Source organism: Crinia signifera, chromosome 4, assembly GCF_055691185.1.
Source record: "Crinia signifera chromosome 4, ASM5569118v1, whole genome shotgun sequence".
NCBI lineage: Eukaryota > Metazoa > Chordata > Amphibia > Anura > Myobatrachidae > Crinia > Crinia signifera.
This window is the reverse complement of record NC_139220.1, coordinates 46274703-46293870: the sequence shown is the minus strand read 5'-3', so window position 1 is coordinate 46293870 and position 19168 is coordinate 46274703. Positions and strand designations below refer to the sequence as shown.

General features: G+C 45.3%; 1 protein-coding gene across 2 annotated transcripts in view; it reads left to right on the top strand.

Annotated features, from left to right (window-relative positions):
• The window catches only part of ADAM19 (ADAM metallopeptidase domain 19), a 69961-nt gene that overhangs the window by 30103 nt on the left and 20690 nt on the right, over window positions 1-19168 (top strand). For both annotated transcript variants that reach the window (XM_083181708.1, XM_083181707.1), the window contains exons 5-12: window positions 2026-2102; window positions 3864-4032; window positions 5445-5510; window positions 6734-6805; window positions 9515-9681; window positions 14775-14859; window positions 16819-16958; window positions 18946-19123. In XM_083181708.1, coding sequence (XP_083037834.1) covers window positions 2026-2102; window positions 3864-4032; window positions 5445-5510; window positions 6734-6805; window positions 9515-9681; window positions 14775-14859; window positions 16819-16958; window positions 18946-19123 — 954 coding nt within the window. The remainder of the gene's footprint in view (window positions 1-2025; window positions 2103-3863; window positions 4033-5444; window positions 5511-6733; window positions 6806-9514; window positions 9682-14774; window positions 14860-16818; window positions 16959-18945; window positions 19124-19168) is intronic.

Below are 19168 nucleotides of genomic sequence, written 5' to 3'. Positions count from 1 at the left end.
ATTTGTGTACAACTCTGAAGCAGTACCTATATACTAAATGGAAACATATATTCACCTGTGAACTGCTTTATTGGTTGTGAGATAGCTGTAAGAAAATTCATCAGTACTATTTATAGCATAAATCCCGGCACGAAGGGCATTAAACACCAAATGACCATTACTCATAGTGCAGACAGTGTTGGATGATGGAGTGCGTACATCTGAATTAATTTACTGCGTTACTATACAAAGGAGAGTGTTACATATGAAAGATGCTGGCAGATAACCAGCTGGGAGAATTTCCCCTTTAAGTCTCTGTGAGCTGTCATAAGCCTCTGGGAAAATTTGAATTAGTACAACTATGTCTTTGTCTAGTGCAATTCCCAGCGCCCCCCATATAATGTGTATGATATAAGCAGGAAACCGTTAAATCTGCCTCAGTGAGGTCATGGTGCCCACATTGCCCAGGGTGCTTGGATTGGGGCTTTAGGGAAGAGGAAGTGATAACAGATATATAAGAATGTGGAATAGAAAGAACCCAATGTTCATTGTCCGTTATTAGAACGTCTGATCCTGAAATGACCAAGGCTGAAGACACTCTTCTGTCTTGTGCGATCTGACAAGATGTCTGATACTATTGTATGGAGTCTATTTATCTAACACTCTGATCCATAATTACAGGGGGTTCACTACGGAAGTAACCCCTGTGCCAGTCAGAACCTCCTAATTCCTCTATTCTAAAGCTTCACCTTCATTCATTTATTTTGCTACAAATAAAGTATACATTGGATCTACTGAGGTGTAACTAATGTAATCTACTGTATTAGTGCTGTCATCGCTTTCCCAACTGGGCAAACAGTAGCAGGCTGCACCCAAATCCCAGACAGGTAAATGGGATGAGAATCCAAATGCTGACAGCCCTCACTCAGCAGCATAGTAGGTGAGGCTATAAGTGACACAAAGGGGGACATTTACTAAGATGGGTGTTCTATCTAAGATAGGTCTTAGATCTGTTTGGTTGCCCATAGCAACCAAACAGATTATTATCTATTATCTTCTAGAAGGTGATAAAGAAGAAGTAGAACTCCATCATCGTAAATTTACCCCGTCACCAAAAACTTCTATGGCCATGTAAGATATAACTAATAAAATACCTGCTCCCATATGCCTGCACCCCTGCCCTGCACTACCACCTTTACCCTCTCTCTGGTTTTTTTCTCTAATGTATCGGTGAAAAGCTTTCTTGCCTGCCTGTCTGTGGCACGCCATTGCCCTGCTTTAGCTTTGTTTAGGATATAGACATAATACTGTGCCAACCTAGCTTATTATACCAAGAATGTTGTCATTAAATTAGACTTACTCTTAAGCCCTTTGAAGGATAAATCCACCCAATAATAATTTTGCATAAGTGCAATCACAACATTCTAAATACTGTTACTGAAATGAGCCATGGCACTGGACATAAGACATATTTTCTAGTCATTTTTTGCCAATGGGGTTTTGACTTTTAAAAAAAAAAGTGAATCTGCAGCGGTGAAAAATACCTCAAAACCATCCGAAAACGGCCGCTATTGAATACTAAAGTGTTTTTTTTTCTGGCTAGCACAAAAACAACAGACTTTATTCAATAACCCCCTAAGTACTCTGTCTTGGAGAGAGATAAAGTAAAAGTCATTATGTTACTAACTGCCATGTTATAGGGTGTGACTGTTAGGAGAGGTTAGTTGGCGCCTTATCCCTCTCCAATGCTTAGTACATTGACCCCTTTGTCTCTCCTCACTTTATCACTCTCATAAGGTTAAATTGACTAAAGCTTCTAAAAATAAAAAAGAGGATATTGCCCATAGCAACCAATCAGATTCTGTCTATACTTCTGTTGCATCTTAGAAAATTGTAAATGGAGTTTGGTTGGTTGCTATGGGCAACATCACTTTTTTAAAAAGTTTTTTTTTTTTAAAGTTGTAATTTTACCTAAGTCTTGATACACTCGTCCAATATCTTTCATTGAGCTGCATGTCTTAATTGATCATTATTCTGTTTCACTAGGACCATTGTTATTACCACGGAGTCATTCGCGGGCAGAGAGACTCCAGTGTGGCTGTCAGCACATGCTCAGGAATAAGGTAATCAGATAATGCAGGCTGCCGCTGCATCCAGGTGTCCGCCTCTGACTTGCATGACTGGGTTATTAGCCCCGCCTCTTTTACTTTTTAGTAAACTTAACATTTTTATTCACTGGATTTTCACAAATCTGACACTTTGGGGGAGGGTAGGGGGTTATTTTGGCGGATAAGTTTACAGATAAATGGCAGCTAGAAGTTGATGGGATTCTATTAGCAAATTCTCCACTTTATATCTGAGATTTTATAAATATTTTCAGGCGGCAGGAGGACTTGGGCAGCTGAACTACTGAGCGCTCCCGAATCGCCCCGAACATCCCCGAGCCTGCCGCCTACGTCACTGCTGTAAAGTGAATGGCGGCAGGGGTCCAGGGAGCTCCGGGGTATGATCGACGGAGCGAGCAGAGGTGACGGGGGGGGGGGGGGGGTGACCGGGGGGGGGGAGGGAGCACTCCAGAGGTGGTGCGCCAGTGGTACATATTAGTGATATGCCCGGAAATTTTCTTGGACAGCCCGCTGCGGCAGCGTTAATATGCCCCTGTTGGGGAGATTTATCAAACCTTATAAATAAGAAAAGTGGAGGTATTTCCCCATAGAAACCAATTAGAATCAAAGGGGAAAAATTACTAAGATGGGAGTTCTATTTCACATGGGATGTTGCTATTGACAACCCATCAGAATCTAGTATCTGATTGGTCGCCCATAGCAACATCCCATGTAAAATAGAACTCCCATGTAAAATAGAACTCCCATCTTAGTAAATTTCCCCCAAAGTGTAATTTTATAGAATGTACCAGTGGGCAGCACCTCCACTTGTCCTCTTTAGAAGCTTTATTAACCCCTTCAGTGGTAATCTCGAGAATTTTCCGGGCTATGCCTTAGTGCCCAGACTGGCAAGCCCTGAAAATTTTTGGGATTGCCGCTGGTTAGAGCCGTAACGCGCTGCTGAGCTGATAGCTGAATCTGCTTCAGCGCTGCCCGGCTCTGGCTGCTCACCGGCGCATCCCCTCCCGTCCCTGTTTGACAGTCTATGATGGTGCAGCGACGTCACGCTAGGCAGCGATCAGCGACACCACTGGTCTACTCAACAGCCAGCCAGGCAACAATACAAGCAGAGACAGTACAGTTATCGCACAGGGAACATATACCCACCAAGCTGCACAGCGCCTAGGCAGCCATTAGCGGCACCACTGGTCGCCGTAGCAGCCAGGCAGGCAACAATACAAGCAGAGACAGTACAGTTATCACACAGGGAAATATTTCACCATATCAGGAGTTGCAGTATTTCGAGTTCTACATCTGCCAGAGAGCCCGGGCAGCATCGTGTACAGAATGCTGAAACTTGTAGTGCCACATCTGCTACAGAGCCACACATTGCCCAGGGAGCTTCATACGCAGCATGCTGAGACTTGTAGTTCCACACTGCTACAGATCTAACAGATTGCCTAGGCAGCTTCATATACAGCATGCTGAGACTTGTAGTTCCACATCTGCTACAAAGACACTGGTTGCCCAGGCAACATCACATACAGCATTCTGAGACTTGTAGTTCCACGATAGCAGAGTCCCTTGTCTTTGCTCTATAATATGCTGTCTGATCAGATTATTTACTTGTAGGCTGTGTTGGTTTTTTCTCTAAATCTGTGTATATAAGAAATTCATGCTGGACTGTGTTAAGATATTACTGACTGAAGAGATAGTGAGATTTATTGTCTCTCCAACAGTAAATGAATTATAATGTAATACACCTTCTTGTGTTTCCAGGGGTCTCATAACATTAAGCAATAATGTAAGTTATGTGGTGGAGCCAGTGCCGGGGGACTCTCACAGGCACCTCCTCTACAGAGCAGAACATCTAGGGTTTGAAGGAGGGAAATGTGGACATACAACCAACAATGTGTCCAGCCTCGCCTCCCAACACCGTCATCATCGGGTGAGTGCTCTGCAAGCTGCATAGACAGCTATAGCAACAGCATCCCTGTGAAATCATCATTTTCCAAATGTAGACTAAGCCATGGTGTTATAACTCCATTTCCATATGATCCAGAGTGGCCTTAATGACAGGAACAAACCCAAACATTTAACGATACACTATAATAATAATAATAATAAGGCCACCTGGTTGCACTGTAGTAAATTGTGAATGAGATGCTTCCTGTGATATGATATCCCCCTAGAAATGACTTTCCTCACACAAAATACTTCTACTTCATCCCAGGAGATCAATGTATGAAACAGATGTCTACTATCTGGGGCAATTCTATTCATTAGTCAATGATTTTTCCTCCTAGAAATTGATATTCCAAGGCTGCGGCCGTCCGATACTGTACACATATCTGCAGTAAACAAACCCAACCACATCCCTTTAGTTAGTTGGTTAGTTATCCATCTGAGGCCTCCATACAGATGTTCCCAGTCATCTGTCCAAGAGATCTGTGCTCCGCAGCTCAGAGATGAAACATCTGTCCCCCACATGCTGCCCCGTGTCCTCATATAAATCTGTCCTCCGCAGCCCGGGGAATGCATCCTGTGATGTACTGCTCATTGTTTACATTAGCGTTCAGTGAACTATTACAAGACCCATCATTTAGGCTATAAAAGTCAAATTGGACAGCTATTATTTTTCATAGCAAGACACTTCCAGTTTTTTTAATGTACAGTACAGGCCTATCCCTAATTTGTGTAATAAATGCAGGGTTTGCTATGAATAAACGCTGTTATCAATTGTTCTCAGGCTTTGGTGGCATTGCTCCTATTGCTGTTTATAAGCCATATTTATTAGCACCCATAACAAGCACTCGGGGGCTCATTCAGACCTGATTGCTGGGATGCCCAGAGATCAGGTAGCCACCTCCCCGCAATGTGCAGTGCCGCTTAAGCTGAGACTCACTCGGTGCTGCGATGGCTGTGGGGAGACCGGGACCGCTAATGACATCAGCGTCCCTCCAGCCCAATGGGCAGGAGCTGCCTGCGACACTCCCAGATTACACCGGCGTGCCACCCACAAACAGCCACTGGCTGTCAATCAGCCAGTGTACAGCCTGCAATCACAGGCCCTCCCTGCTGTGATTGGACGGAGGGCTTGTGCATGCGGACCATGCACATGTGCGGCCCTCCGATAATCGCCAGGGCTGCAGATACATCCCTGTGAATCAGGCCCTCAGTGCAGCACCTCCCATATATGCAGCTCATTGTTGCTTAGCGTCCCTCGCTTACCCATCACATCGCGCACATGAAATCACTGATCTACCATCTTTAGTGTGATTTTCATGGCCTGTCCCTGTACATTTTCTAAATTCCTATCATTACTACAGTTTGGAAGCAGACCTCTTGTGTGTCCTGCAGGTGAGGAGAGAGGATACGGAGGGGGACAGATGCGTGGAGCTCTACCTCGTTGCCGACTACGCAGAGGTAAAGCCGTATGGTGTTTCATCTGGCAGTCTGAGCTTTTATCCCACCCAGTTACCAGTAATCTAGTTAGCCAAGGATCAGTGTTGAATATTAATATTGATGTATTACCAGTTATTTATATAGCGCACACATATTCCGGAACGCTTTACAGAGAATATTTGAACATTCACGTCATCTGTTATTTGTCCATGTGTTTGTCCAGTATGCATTCGGACACTCTTGGACCTATTTGGACGAAAACAACATGAAGTGGCTTGATTGGGTCCAGATTAGGTCCACAGCCACTAAAACTTTCAATCACGCCCCTGTGGGGGTCCCGGGGGTCCAAAAAGGGGTCCAGACAAAGTGGGTCAGGGAGGCAAGATATGACAAAGTTGCATAACATAGAGGGGGTGAAGGGCATTGGGTTTAAGAGTGGCCAGGACCTCTTTCCGATGTCAAGTTGGTGTACGCCGGGCAGACTTTTGGACTGGGGAGCGTGTTCTGAACCTGAGCAACGCCGGGTACCTCAGCTAGTTGAATAAAAGACTCAAAAGCCTTATTTACCCCTTTTTTTTAAATGAATACGTCTTATCTACTTTTCTTCATTATTGAAACAGCTGTGGTGCACGGGGGTGTGTGTGTGGAATTTTTTTCCTCACACTTTTTTCAGTTTGCAGTTTAGGTTAGACCTCACAGCACATTACATGACATTGCTACAGTATATTCTGCATTTTATTGTTTTCCTGCCACACAAAGGAGAGTTACTGTGTATATTGTATCCTGATTTAAGGAGGGATGCAATTTGATTTCACAGCACTGTACCACCGTGAAAGTGATCTTCTCAAGGGTTCCGTTTGCTCCTCACTGTTGCTCATTGCTGGATTTTGTTAACTGCTCTTTGCTGTTCTATGAGCTGGGCAATATATAACCCCCATGATGAGCGGAGATGAGCATTGTCAGCGCATGGTTTAGTACAATAGTACATGGGCCACTTTCTATAGCCCCACTGCTGATTAATGTTTGCCTGCCAATAACACAGATGTCAATGTTAAGCAATGGCAGTTTTACAAAGACACAAAATAAATGTGAAATGTATTTCTAGGTGTCAATAAGCCTGGGCTATACTGCCGTGTATAAGTCAGCGCTGTGATCAGTAATGTGACACAAGCTTCCTGGAATTGACAGCTCTGTATATGAACAGAAAGGCGTTTTATTGATTTCCACTTGTTTTGTACATTCAGTTTCAGAAACATGACTCAGACTTGGAGCGTACGCAGCGCAAGATGCTGGAAGTGACAAATTATATAGATAAGGTACAAGTCCCTAGTAGCCTCATTATATGCATGAGGCAGTTTTGTGTACTGTTATATAAGGGCATTTGTAGTGATAAAGGCCAGGAGGGATTGGTAAAACTTACTAGGTGTGGTGCAGCCTGCGTACAAGACACGGCAGTGGCATGTGTATTCTCACTGGCACTGCCCAAAGTTTTATCTATGGAACCCAATGCTTGGTATAATCACCGTCACAGAGAACCAGACACATCATTTAGATTGCACCAGTGCTGGGTAGAATTGTACTTTGGTCACTAAAATAAAACTTTTGAAGAATGCATTACTGTAAAGTTGGAAAAAGCAGAAAATAACACTTAGGGGTATATTTACTAAAAGTGCATTTTGGGTCTTGTCAAAATAGAACCAACATCCCCACAAAATCGACTATGGTGTTTTTAGTTCACTTCTGTTTTCGGTAGTATCCGGACGGCGGATCGACGGGGTGGAGGTCAACAATTCCATGGTCGACCACTAGAGGTCAATGGCATCTATACTTTGTTGTCGGCGTTAAGATAGACAGTGACGGGAGATCGACGGAATGTAAGAATCGGCGGGATCTCTGGCACCGGTCCATTTGGTTCCTACTCTACTATCCAAGTGGACATAGAGTAGTAAAATAAAAGTGTTCGAGCGCAACGAGCCATGCGAGGGGATACTGTGTACGTCCAGGGCTACCTCGCTGACATTCGGCACCAAAAAAGACAAAAAATCTGTGCCAACCTTGCTACTGTCGTCCAGGTTCCCGTCAATGCTTACCGCCATGTCAATCTCCCGTCACTGTCTATCTAAACGCCGAAGACCAAGTATAGGCATCTAACTAGACTCCGTCGACCTCTAGTGGTCGACCATGGTATTGTCAACCTAAACATAGGGTGGTATTCAATGCCACGGTGAGGGTGGCTTATTTGCGGTGAGGAAAAGCCATCGAACCCCCTGGCCGTATTCAATGTTAGGGAGAAATCCTCGCCCTGAGAGGGATCCCCTTAACCGGTGAAGTTCACTGCAAATGCAGCGAGTATGCTGCATTTTATGGCGTGCCCCGCCATTTTAATGGCCACATTTGCCGTTTCCACCTTGCCAAATGGAACCAGCGAGTGAAGGGGAGGGACTTGCATACTCTGACGGCGAACTATCGGCACTGTTCGCCGTCCTAGGGCGTTGAATACCGCACATGGTCAATGCCATATACCATAACCGCTTTCAATGGTGTGTTTGTTTCTATTTGAAGTTGATGTGTTATTCACACTCAGTAAAACCAAAAATAGACTCAAAATTTACACAAATATACAAAAGCATTCCTATTGGCCAAAACAAGTCAAATGCACTGTACCTTCCACAAACACCTTCCTCCTTGGCTAATTTGCATATCCACAATTTTTTTTATGATTTCTGAATTTTTGACCCCATCATATTGAGGTTTCAGACATTTCCACATGTGCTTTTTTTTTTCAAATTTTTGGTTCTATTGAGGTTCTATTTTCAAATCGACTGTTAGTAAATAAGCTTCCCCTATTGCTATCTATGGGACATCAATAAGAAATGGACCAATTGTTTATTTTTATGTAAAGTAAAATTTTTGATGCTTTTTTAGGGGATTTTGAGTTGCTTGTCAAATTCACCACTGAAACTGAATTATGGACATTAGTAAATATACCCCTTAGACACTGGTAGTGGAATTGCTAGTAAATTCATTGGGGCGTATGTGTTAAGTAGAGAAAAGTGTTGAAAAGTGGCCCATAGCAACCAGCTTTAAGCTAGCATTTATCAAATACATTCCATAAAATGATATGTGGAAGCTGATTGTTGCTATGGGCAACTTCTCTGGTCCACTTCTCCATGGCCCTTATTCTGATCGGTGCGGCCGGATCCGATTATGCGGCCAGGACCGTGCGTGCGAAACCCCGCCTTCCATACAGATCGCCAACTCCGTCCGTACGCGGTAAGAAGCTGGCCGAACGGACCACACGTGTATTTTTCTCGGAATACGCCTCCTCCATCTAAGGGAACCTCCCCCATCATTCGATGGTCGCAGACCATCGAATGCAGGACCGAGTGCTCCACCAGCTCCCGCAACCGCAGACCACACGGGCATTTTTCCGTGCAAAAGCCGGGATCTGGGCGGGCAGCTGACATCCGGCGATGTCATATGTCCGCCCCCTACACGTGCGTCACGGCCGCATTACCATACGTACGCCCAGCGTTTGCATGGGAACGCCCATGAAACGCGGGGCGTATGCATATGGTAATGAGCCCAAATAGCCCTTCACGCCCCTCTCCACCCCCTGTTCGGAGTGTTCACATATCATGCGGGATTTGGCCGTACGCCCCGCTCGCACATGCGCAGAGATGCCTCTGCACATGCGCAGACACAAAACATCGGCGGGCCGAACGCACGCGGATATATCCGCACCGACCAGAATAAGGGCCCATGTTATTCTTTTCTTGATACAGCTCCGTAGTCTCTGAGAATATGCTGCTCTCATATTGACATCATTGCACACCTTGCTAATGCGCTGTTATGTGCCAAGGTCACTATGGGCCAGCCCGACAATACTGACCCCACATTGAATGTCCCCCATAGACTTCTCCATTGTATTAATATAACTAATGAGGGAATAATTGTTAGGTCAGTTCTGTTCTCTTGTCACTCAGTACAATGATGATTACACAAGCTGTCTGTTATACCCCCAGTTCTACAGGGCTCTGAATATCCGCATTGCCCTGGTTGGCTTGGAGGTCTGGACAGCTGGAGATAAGTGCAATGTGTCTGAGAACCCATACATCACCTTACGTGCCTTCCTGTCATGGAGAAGAAAGCTCCTGTCACAGACCCCACATGACAACGCCCAGCTCATAACGTGAGAATGTTACTGCTACGTAAAGTATTGAGATGTGGGGAAGGGTCTTACTAAGAGCCCCAATTATGCCTGGTACACACCAGGACGACTAGGGCCCGATCCCCTCAATCTAGATCCAATTCCGACCAATTGGATGTAGATTGTGTGGTGATTGGGCCCTTTTCTGTCCTGGTGTGGACCGATACCGATCCGATGCGCGGTCCCGCGGGTCGGTCGGTCGTTATTCAGATCCTACCTGCTGCAGGTAGGATCTGAATAATGACCATACAGCCCGGTGCGGGTCGCCATTGGATCGGACCCGCTCACGGTGCACATCGTGAGCGGGTCGTGCCCCCCGCATCATCGTGAGCGGGTCTGAAGAAATACTGATGACCCGCTCACAATGTGCATCGTGAGCGGGTCGTCGTGGTGTGTATCCTACATTACTCTCTGGCCATTGCAGATGACCACAGGGCTATTTCCTTACCATACTAGCCTTACCATACTAGCCTGCTCTGGCAGAAGACAGCACGGACTCTGGCACTGTACTACAGTCTTTGCTTAGTTTCATATACAACCACAGAGCAATGGGAATTCCATACAATAAACATATTTGGTCCAACCAAGCTGGATCCAGGATAATGGTGGAAAATAGAAAATAAAAACACACATAGGGGTTTATTCACTAAGATGGGAGTTACTTTGAAGATGGGAATCATCAGAACCAATAGATTCCCATAGGAACCAATCAGATTCTACTTATTTATTTATTTATTTAGCACCTTCTAGGAGATGATAGACTCTGGTTACTATGGGCAACATCCCATCTTAGTAAATAAACCCATAGGGGGGTATGCAATCCTCTGCCGCTATTCCCGATGTTGGAAATAGCGGCGGGGCCTTATTCAATGCTGTCTTTACCGACCGCATTGAAGAGAGATCGTGGCAGAACGAGCCCAACTTTAAAAGCTGTCGGGCCCGTTCTGCCGATAACAGCCGTGGATTGTCGCGATTGAGGCCATAGATTGACAATCCATGGCCGTTTTCGCAGACACGACCCCTTTTTTTGCCGATCGACAGGACATTGAATCCCGCCTGCCGACTTGCTGTCGGGTAAATGGCAAACAGGCCAGGATCACGGCTGTCGGGAGGGATTGACAGCCGTGATACAGGATTGCATATCCCCCATAGTGTAGCATGTCTATCCAAATATGTCACCCTTAAGTGTACAACATCCAGAGGATGCTTCACCAATCCAAATGAATTTAAAAAAAAGTTAATAGGCAGCATACCCATCTCCCAATTTAGCTAGCAGACATATGTACAGGCAGCAATCCATGTAATTAGAGCAGCGGTCCTCAAAGTATTTTGCTCTGGGACCCCATCAAACAAAAAAAATAATGACAGGACCCCAGCAAGTTACTGCAGAAGGCCATCACAGCACATGTGTAGTCACATACATGGCAGCATTGTGGAGGAACAAAATGATGGGAGGAGTCTAACATAACAGACAGTCTAACATAACAGATATTTCAGACTCCTTGTATCCCTGACTGAGATTAGAAAAGTCATCAGCCTGACGGTCAGCAGCATGGAGTCGCGACCCCATGCTGAGCAGGTCGGGACCCACAGTTTGAGAACAAGCAAATAATAGCTGTCTCAGTTGGGGGATCTTCCTTTATTTAAATGTTGCCTTTAAGTAATACTCCCTACATAGGGGAGGAAAAGGTGGCCTTGCAGACTTCTGAGTATAAGTATCGAAGAACCTGCGATGTGAGTGGCCCTCCTTTTTGTTGGGTATCCAGGCTTTAGCTAGACAAGCAAAAAGGTTGACAACTATAGGTCGACAGGGTCAAAAGGTCGACATGAGTGTTTTAAGGTCAACATGAGGTTTTTCATGATTTAGTTGTAAGAAACCTAATTGGGGATTTTACCATCCATGTGGGCATAGAGTTAGATTATAATAGTGTGCGAGGCACCGGGCCCGAAGCAGGGTGAGCGCAGCAAGCCATGCGAGATGACGCGAGACATTTATATGGTGTCTATGCCGACCTATGTCCTACGTCGACATAGACGACAATAAAAACATGAAAAACCTTATGTCGACCTGTGTCAACTGTTTGCATGTTGACCTTTTGACCCTGTCGACCATTAGTTGTTGACGTTTTGATTGTAAACCTAAACAATGTAGATCTAAAATACCATAACATGTATGTTGTTTGAGTATAGCGCGACATGATCGATACCTTTTATATGCAAATATCTGCTAGTTTAATTGTGAGTTGGGTAAGCTGACTATTATATATATATATATATATAGATATATATATATATATATATATATCTATATATATATATATATATATATATATATATATACGTTTGGATTATTGAAGCAGTCTGCCCTATCCATCAAAGTTTGGGCGGGCGGCGTTAAGCTGCTCAGCAAGCGGCACCGAATCACCCCCTAAGTACCATCCCTGTTATTTTTCAGGACTTTCAATAGGATTTTTGCTGTCCTTACGCACAGGTGGCTGCATAATATTGTTGTTGCACCTTGGGACTTATTCTGTTTATTTGTTATTTGGTACTAGAGTCTGTCCCTTCTTGTGCTCATGGGCTGTATTTCCCCTGATTGCTTCAGAAAGGTAGGGGGCCATATGTAATAGGGTGTGAGAATCAGAACATGAGATTTGGGGATTAAAGCGCCAATCATTTAAATTAAAAAGCAGGTTGATGTTGCCATGTAATTTATTGCAGTTTAAAAAAAAAATGGGAAAACCCTCACACCCTGGCCCTTATTCTGATTAAGTCAGACGGCTGCGTGTTCGGTCGGACGGCCAATGTATTGTGTTTGCGCATGTTTGCGCATGTGCAGAGGCGTTTCTGCACATGTGCTAACGCTTCGAACGTCAGAACACGGGAGAACAATTCCGTGCAGAAAAGGATCGTACGGAACCATCCAAGCAGGGGGTGGAGAGGGGCGTGAAGGGCTGTTTGGGCTCATTACCATATGCGGACGCCCCGCGTTTCATGGGCGTTCCCTTGAAAACGCTGGGCGTACATATGGTAATCTGGCCGTGACGCACGTGTGGGGGACGGACAGCTGACAAAGCCGGATGCCAGCTGCCTGCCCATATCCCTGCTTTCATACGGAAAAATGTCCGAGTGCTCTGGAGCACTCGGTGCTGCCTGACCGCTCGGTCCATCATTCGATGGTCGGCGACCATCAGAGAATGGGGGAGGTTCCCACAGATGGAGGAGGTGTTCGCATGAAACATCCACTCACGGTCCATTCGCTCGGCGTCTTACCGCATTTGGACGGTGTGAGCGATCCGTACGGTAGGCGGGGCTAAGAACACTCGGTGGCCTACCAAAATTCGCATCCGTCCGAGTCATCTAGAATAAGGGCCCCTATTCCATTTGTCCCAGGGTTTTAACCATATACTGTATAAAAAGAAATCACTGGAAATAGGGGTCGGACATCCCCCGGATATATACAGGTCCCGGGGACTCATCCTTCACCCATTACGGATAACTGTAATCATGCAGAGATCAGGAATACTGTGCTAGTAAGATTGTAAAGCGGATTAGATGCGATAAAGGTATTTTACCATTAGTCTGTACAAATCAATACGCTGAGTGCTGAGACTGCTGGGATTGTGGCTGATGTAAGAATGTATGCACCCACCCTCTGTTATGTGATCGCTCTGGCTGTCTCGCCTAAGTGCTACCCACAGCCTTCTTATATGGAGCCGGCTGGGTTCCACTGAGGTCTGTACATGCACACTCCAACACTGGGAACAGTGGTATGGCTTAGCACTGTGGTAGCAATTACCTGCAGCATAGGTTCCCTAATGGCCAGGGTAGCAGAGTGTACCTGGACATTCACATTACTTGGGATGAATTGGATCATAGTAACATGACATCTTGTATCTTGTCATGTAAAGGGAGCCACACAAAGCAGTTTCCAGGTTGCTTAGTTTCTTTTCCAGAAAATAGAATAGATTTTTGTTCATGACAGCAAATTAAGTCTTAATCATTAAGAACTTTATTGAGACATGGTAATGTCTGACATAAACACAAACAGAGGTGTATATGAAAGCACACTATGGGGGCTATGTGATCGGTTCACAGACCTGGCAATCAGTTATATGGCTGATTACCTATACCCCCAGATCCCCCCCCCCCAAATGCATCTTAATTTCCAATATAAAAATGTGTGTGTGGCCGGTAAATAATGACTATATGCTTATCTGAACGATGCTTCCAATGGCACATTAGCTCACAAAGATTAATTTATTAATTTAGCATATAGACACTCAAAATGTTTCAATAAAAAAAACCTAGCATTTGTAAATAATTGTGTCTGCAAGCACCTCTGATGGTGGTGGTAGGAGCGCATCCCTCTCCACTGTTTGTGAGGGCACGTGCCTTTCCAAATCTAAATCTCTTTGCACGTTTTACATCTGCCCCACCAGCAGTGCAGCACGATTTTTCCCATTTGGGGAAGATTTTGCATTTGCGATCAACTCTGAATGTGTGTGGTCTATAAACATTGTATTACAGTTAAACACCGATTATCTGGTATCGTCTGTTCCAGCAATGAGCCGGAATATCAGTGATACCATTTTAAAGCAGCTTGACCCTGCAGCATGGCTCGCTCCTCCGCCACACCACCAGCAGCTTGTCTCCGGATCGTAGGACATTCCCGTTCCCGCAGCGTGTCTCAGTCCCTGCAGCGCGCCCACCCGCAATTTGATCCCCTCCTGCATCCCAACACCCTCCCACTGCCTCTCTAAACCCTCCCACTGCCCTCCTAAGTACTTATAAGCCCTCCCACAGAACCTTCTCTAAACTAACACCCTAACAACTCTAAGTTCGCCCCCCCGGGATTTGATGTGTCTGGATTAAAGGAGGTTCCGGACCATCAGGTGACAGATAATAGTCAACCTGTATTATATGCTGTGTTTTTCCCATATACTATCCATGTATTTGCAGGATATACTGTATAGGAGGCATTTTTTTGTTGTTGCTGGGTTCATAAAGTCCTTGTTACTGTATGTAATTGATGTAATATGCTATTTTTGTAATTGTAGCTTTGTCTCCTGCAGAGGGCGCTCTTTTCATGGCACTACCATTGGGCTGGCTCCACTACAGGCAATGTGCTCATCCTTTCAGTCAGGAGGTGTAAATATGGTAAGACAGGTACAATCAGTGCTCTTATTAAACTGTGTGATGGAGAAATGGCATCCACTTATAATGTAACATAGGGGGTTATTCAGACCTGATCACAAATCTGCTTTTTCTCAAATGAAGAAAACCATTCTGCGCTGTAGGTGGGGCAGATGTAACATGTGCACAGAGAGTAAAGGTACCCATTCACTAGTCCAACTTGTCTAATGCACAAGTCAGACCTGATTTCCCGTGAACTTCCCTAGGAGTGCTTCTATCCAATTTGGCACTTGATGTGCCATTTTTACATGTGATCTAAAAGGTCTCCTGGGGAGTTCAAGGGAAATCATATGCGATACATCACAGGTGCTGGAAAGTACCCACGATGTGCACTGGCGGCTGCCCATCTGATTTATCTTATGTGCAGCACGTCCAACGGGATGTCAAACATATGCAATTTTTCATCTTGATCCGTCTGTATCAGGTGTAAAGTGGCCAAATGGCACCAGTGTAGGGGCACATTTTAGTTTTGGGTGAGTTATTTTGTTTCTGTACAGGGTAAATACTGGCTGCTTTATTTTTACACTGCAAAAAGAAGATAAGAGTCCAAGGAAGCTATTGCAGCGGCATACATATATACGCAGCCAATACGCAGTAAAGAGGAACATTGGGTGCTAGTCACCTTATGTCTATGCAGACTGGGCGTGGCAGTAGCAGTGCAGGAGCCATGTTTCTCCCAAAAATGGCCATGACTCTCCTGCATTCTTGCTGTTAATCCCGTTACCTCCCCCAGATGGTATTTTCCTGTCAATGAGCAAGTGAGATCGCAAAGGCACCTTGACACATGTGCAGTGCGAATGGTGGACACGCACAGTCTCCAGGTAATCGCTCACTGCCTGAACATCGGCCATTGCATATGAAATAAATTAGGCCTGATTCCCTTTTCTGTCCAGCCCAGTGGTGTCGCAACAGGGGTAAAGGTTGCACCCGGGTGTCACTGAAGTCAGGCTTCTGCTCAGTGATAGTAGCCAGGTGTTGCACCATAACATTACCTGCAGCACCTGGCTCCTATAACTGTGTAGAAGCTGGCACTGCAGACAGGGCTATCTCCAGGGGCAGTCCACATCTCCTAGTTACCAAAGTGACCGGGTTCATGATGCTAGGCAACGTCCCCCACCCACAAAACCACACCCACAACTTGCCTACGATGCATGTTTGGCTTGCACTAGGTGCATCGGGAGTCAAATGTGTAAGTGACGCCACTAGTCCAGACCCAAATATCATACTGAACATTATTCATAGATACCATTAGACCAGAGCCATATTAAAAAATTACAACTTACTTTCCTTTAGAGATCAGTGTTTATGTGCTGGAGCATTGTAACACTGCTCTAAGCAGATCAGTTAGTTGCAGAATGCTTTAAATAATACTTTAATTTTAGTGGTGTAAATACATGTCCGCCAGCGCACCATCCGCTGGTATCTGGCGGATGATGATCCTGCGGACATGGACGCGCGAGCGTCTCACACACTCACGTGTCCATTGGCGAGAGGCGCCCCATCCGCCGGTACAGGCTGTCGATCGTCGCTATGATCAGAATCTACTTATTATTTATTTAGCACCTTATAGAAGATAATAGATGGGACCAATCAGATTCTATGTATTATCCTTCAGAAGGTGCCACATAAATATAAAGTAGATTCTGATTGGGTGCTATCCCATCTTAGTAAATAAACCCGCTAAGAACAAAATATAATAAATTTAAAAAACCAACCTGATTCTTGTACCAGAGAGTTGAATGGAAACCACTTTGAATTTATATTTTTACAGTGGGTGTTTGAGAATTGATATAACTTTCCAAATCTGTAAAGAATTGTGTCGTACGCCCATCTTTCTGGAGAGAGGCCTCCAACCAATCCATAGACATTAAAAATAATACATCACATATTGGGGATTATCTTTTGTTTGTTGTTCTTTTGCAGGATCACTCTGACAATGCTATTGGAGTTGCAGCCACGATGGCCCACGAAATGGGACATAATTTCGGGATGAGCCATGATGCTGCTGGATGCTGCTCGGCCAAACCAGAAGACGGCGGCTGCATTATGGCTGCTGCAACTGGGTGAGAAAACCAATGAATTAATCTGCAAAGTTGCAGATGGCTGTGAACCTTATTCAAGTCCATTCGCAGTTTGCCTGCGTTCGCATGGGGACTGAGGTGTTGTTAGTGTGCATGCGCATTTCTGGGCATGTGCATTCGCAGGGTGCATGCACCTCGAACACTCTGTTCGCCAGGTGCACGCACCCAACACAGCGGGGGACGGAGAGGGGTGTGGGGTGCCGGCCAGCCCCTATAGCATATCGGGGATTAGGGATAGGCAATAGCGGGGCAGGGGTACTGTAGGTCAGGCTCTTGGGAGGGAAGGGAGGATTCAGTGGGACAGGGGGAAGGTAAGTATACCTGACCACTGTTGGGATTCCCTCCTTCTGGATGCTGGCGTTTGTATTCTGAGGACCCGGCATCCCAACCACAGGTCATCCATATTTTTTTTTAAATAATTTTTCTATTATTAAAAGACTCTGAAGCTTGATACATCATTGACATCGATGACCTTTGATAGTATCCAAGTGATTTTATACAGGGTGACATAGGTATAGCTGAACTGGGACTCCTGTCTGTACATATAGGCGTTGGTTATACCAAGCCCCAATTAGAAGTATTGGTTTGTACATTATCCTGATTACATCAATAGGTATAGAGCTATTGATTATCATCATTAATGTTTGTTTTCCAAGCTATGTAACCGGATAATGAATAGAACACAACACCCATTATACTGTTATTGTATCTCCCCTCACCAGAGAGTGTTGTGTCATTCCCTATGCTATTCTTTATGTAACCGTGCAGTGTATATCTGGCCGGTATATGCTGATGATGCTGCTGCCTGGTTTGCAGGTATCTCTGCACCAGGCCGTTGCCATTGGAGCAGTCTTTGTGTATTTGCTGTGTTGGTTGGATGTCTGTTATTAGTAAATTATGTTGTCTATTGATAAGTGTCACCAAGTGATACGTATGTTGTTTGTATGTTTCCATCAGAGAGTGCATGCTTTCATTTTGTATTAAGATTAGTAAATTTAGATTTTCTGAGATCTCCTATATTTAAAATTAATTGGGCACTCCATGTACCCACTGGCCAGGGTTACCAGAAGGGACCCAATGCTACTCTGTATTGGTCCAAGCATCCCTAGGTGTGATGGCCCAAATGTTTCTGCAGATCCCCTTGGAGGGCTTCGACTGATGCTAAGCAGCTTGGCTAATTATTGAAGTTGCTTGAAAGACAATTTCAAGCGATGCCCACCACCTGCATCTCTAACCCACCCCTTGCGTACAAAGGGGGTAATACTGGTTGATTCACAAGGCTGTGAATTTGCCTTGCTAATGGTGGCCTGGCCGCCCCCCATTCGCCAGGGCGATTCCCTCACAGGGTCTGCGAATGGAGGTTACACAGTAACCTCCATTCGCAGCCTAGTGGGATCCACTCACATCATTCGATGGTCAGTGACCATTGAACGATGGCGAAAGTGCACGCATATAAAAGTGACTTTGAAGTCCCTTCCATATGCGTTGACGCTCATGAGGAAGTGGGCGGGCAGCTGACACCCGGTGAAGTCAGCTGGCCGCCGCCCTAACCCGCGTCATCGGGTCATTTGCATGAGAACACCCAGCATTCTCATGGGAACGCCATGAAATGCTCTGCGTTCCCATATGTAAATGGCCTGTCCCACCGCCCCACGCCACCCGCTCGCACACTTGGGTGCATGCGCCAAGCGAACAACCCTTTTCACCGTGGACACACGCACCCGGTGTATGAACATGCGCAGAAATGACCCTGTGCATACGTTCACCATCGGAGCCACTGCGAATATATTATATTATATATCAGTTTTTAGCAGACTGGAATACTATTATGCCAAATCAGATAATTGTTCTACGTTCATGTTATTAAATAAGGATGTGGGAAAGTATAGATATTAGCAATGTAATGGAAAGCAAATAAGTAGGGACTTTGAAGGCTGCAATGTAACTATTCGCTGTGTGTCGTTTCCAGACATCCCTTCCCCAAAGTGTTCAATGAGTGTAATAAACGTGAGCTGGAGCGTTTCCTGCGCTCAGGAGGGGGAATGTGCCTCAGTAACACACCAGACACCAAGACACTTTACGGGGGCCCACGCTGTGGAAATGGCTTCTTGGAGGAGGGGGAGCAGTGTGACTGTGGGGATCCTGAGGTATGATCTAATGCACAGGATATGTCTAGTGGTGAACTACATTTC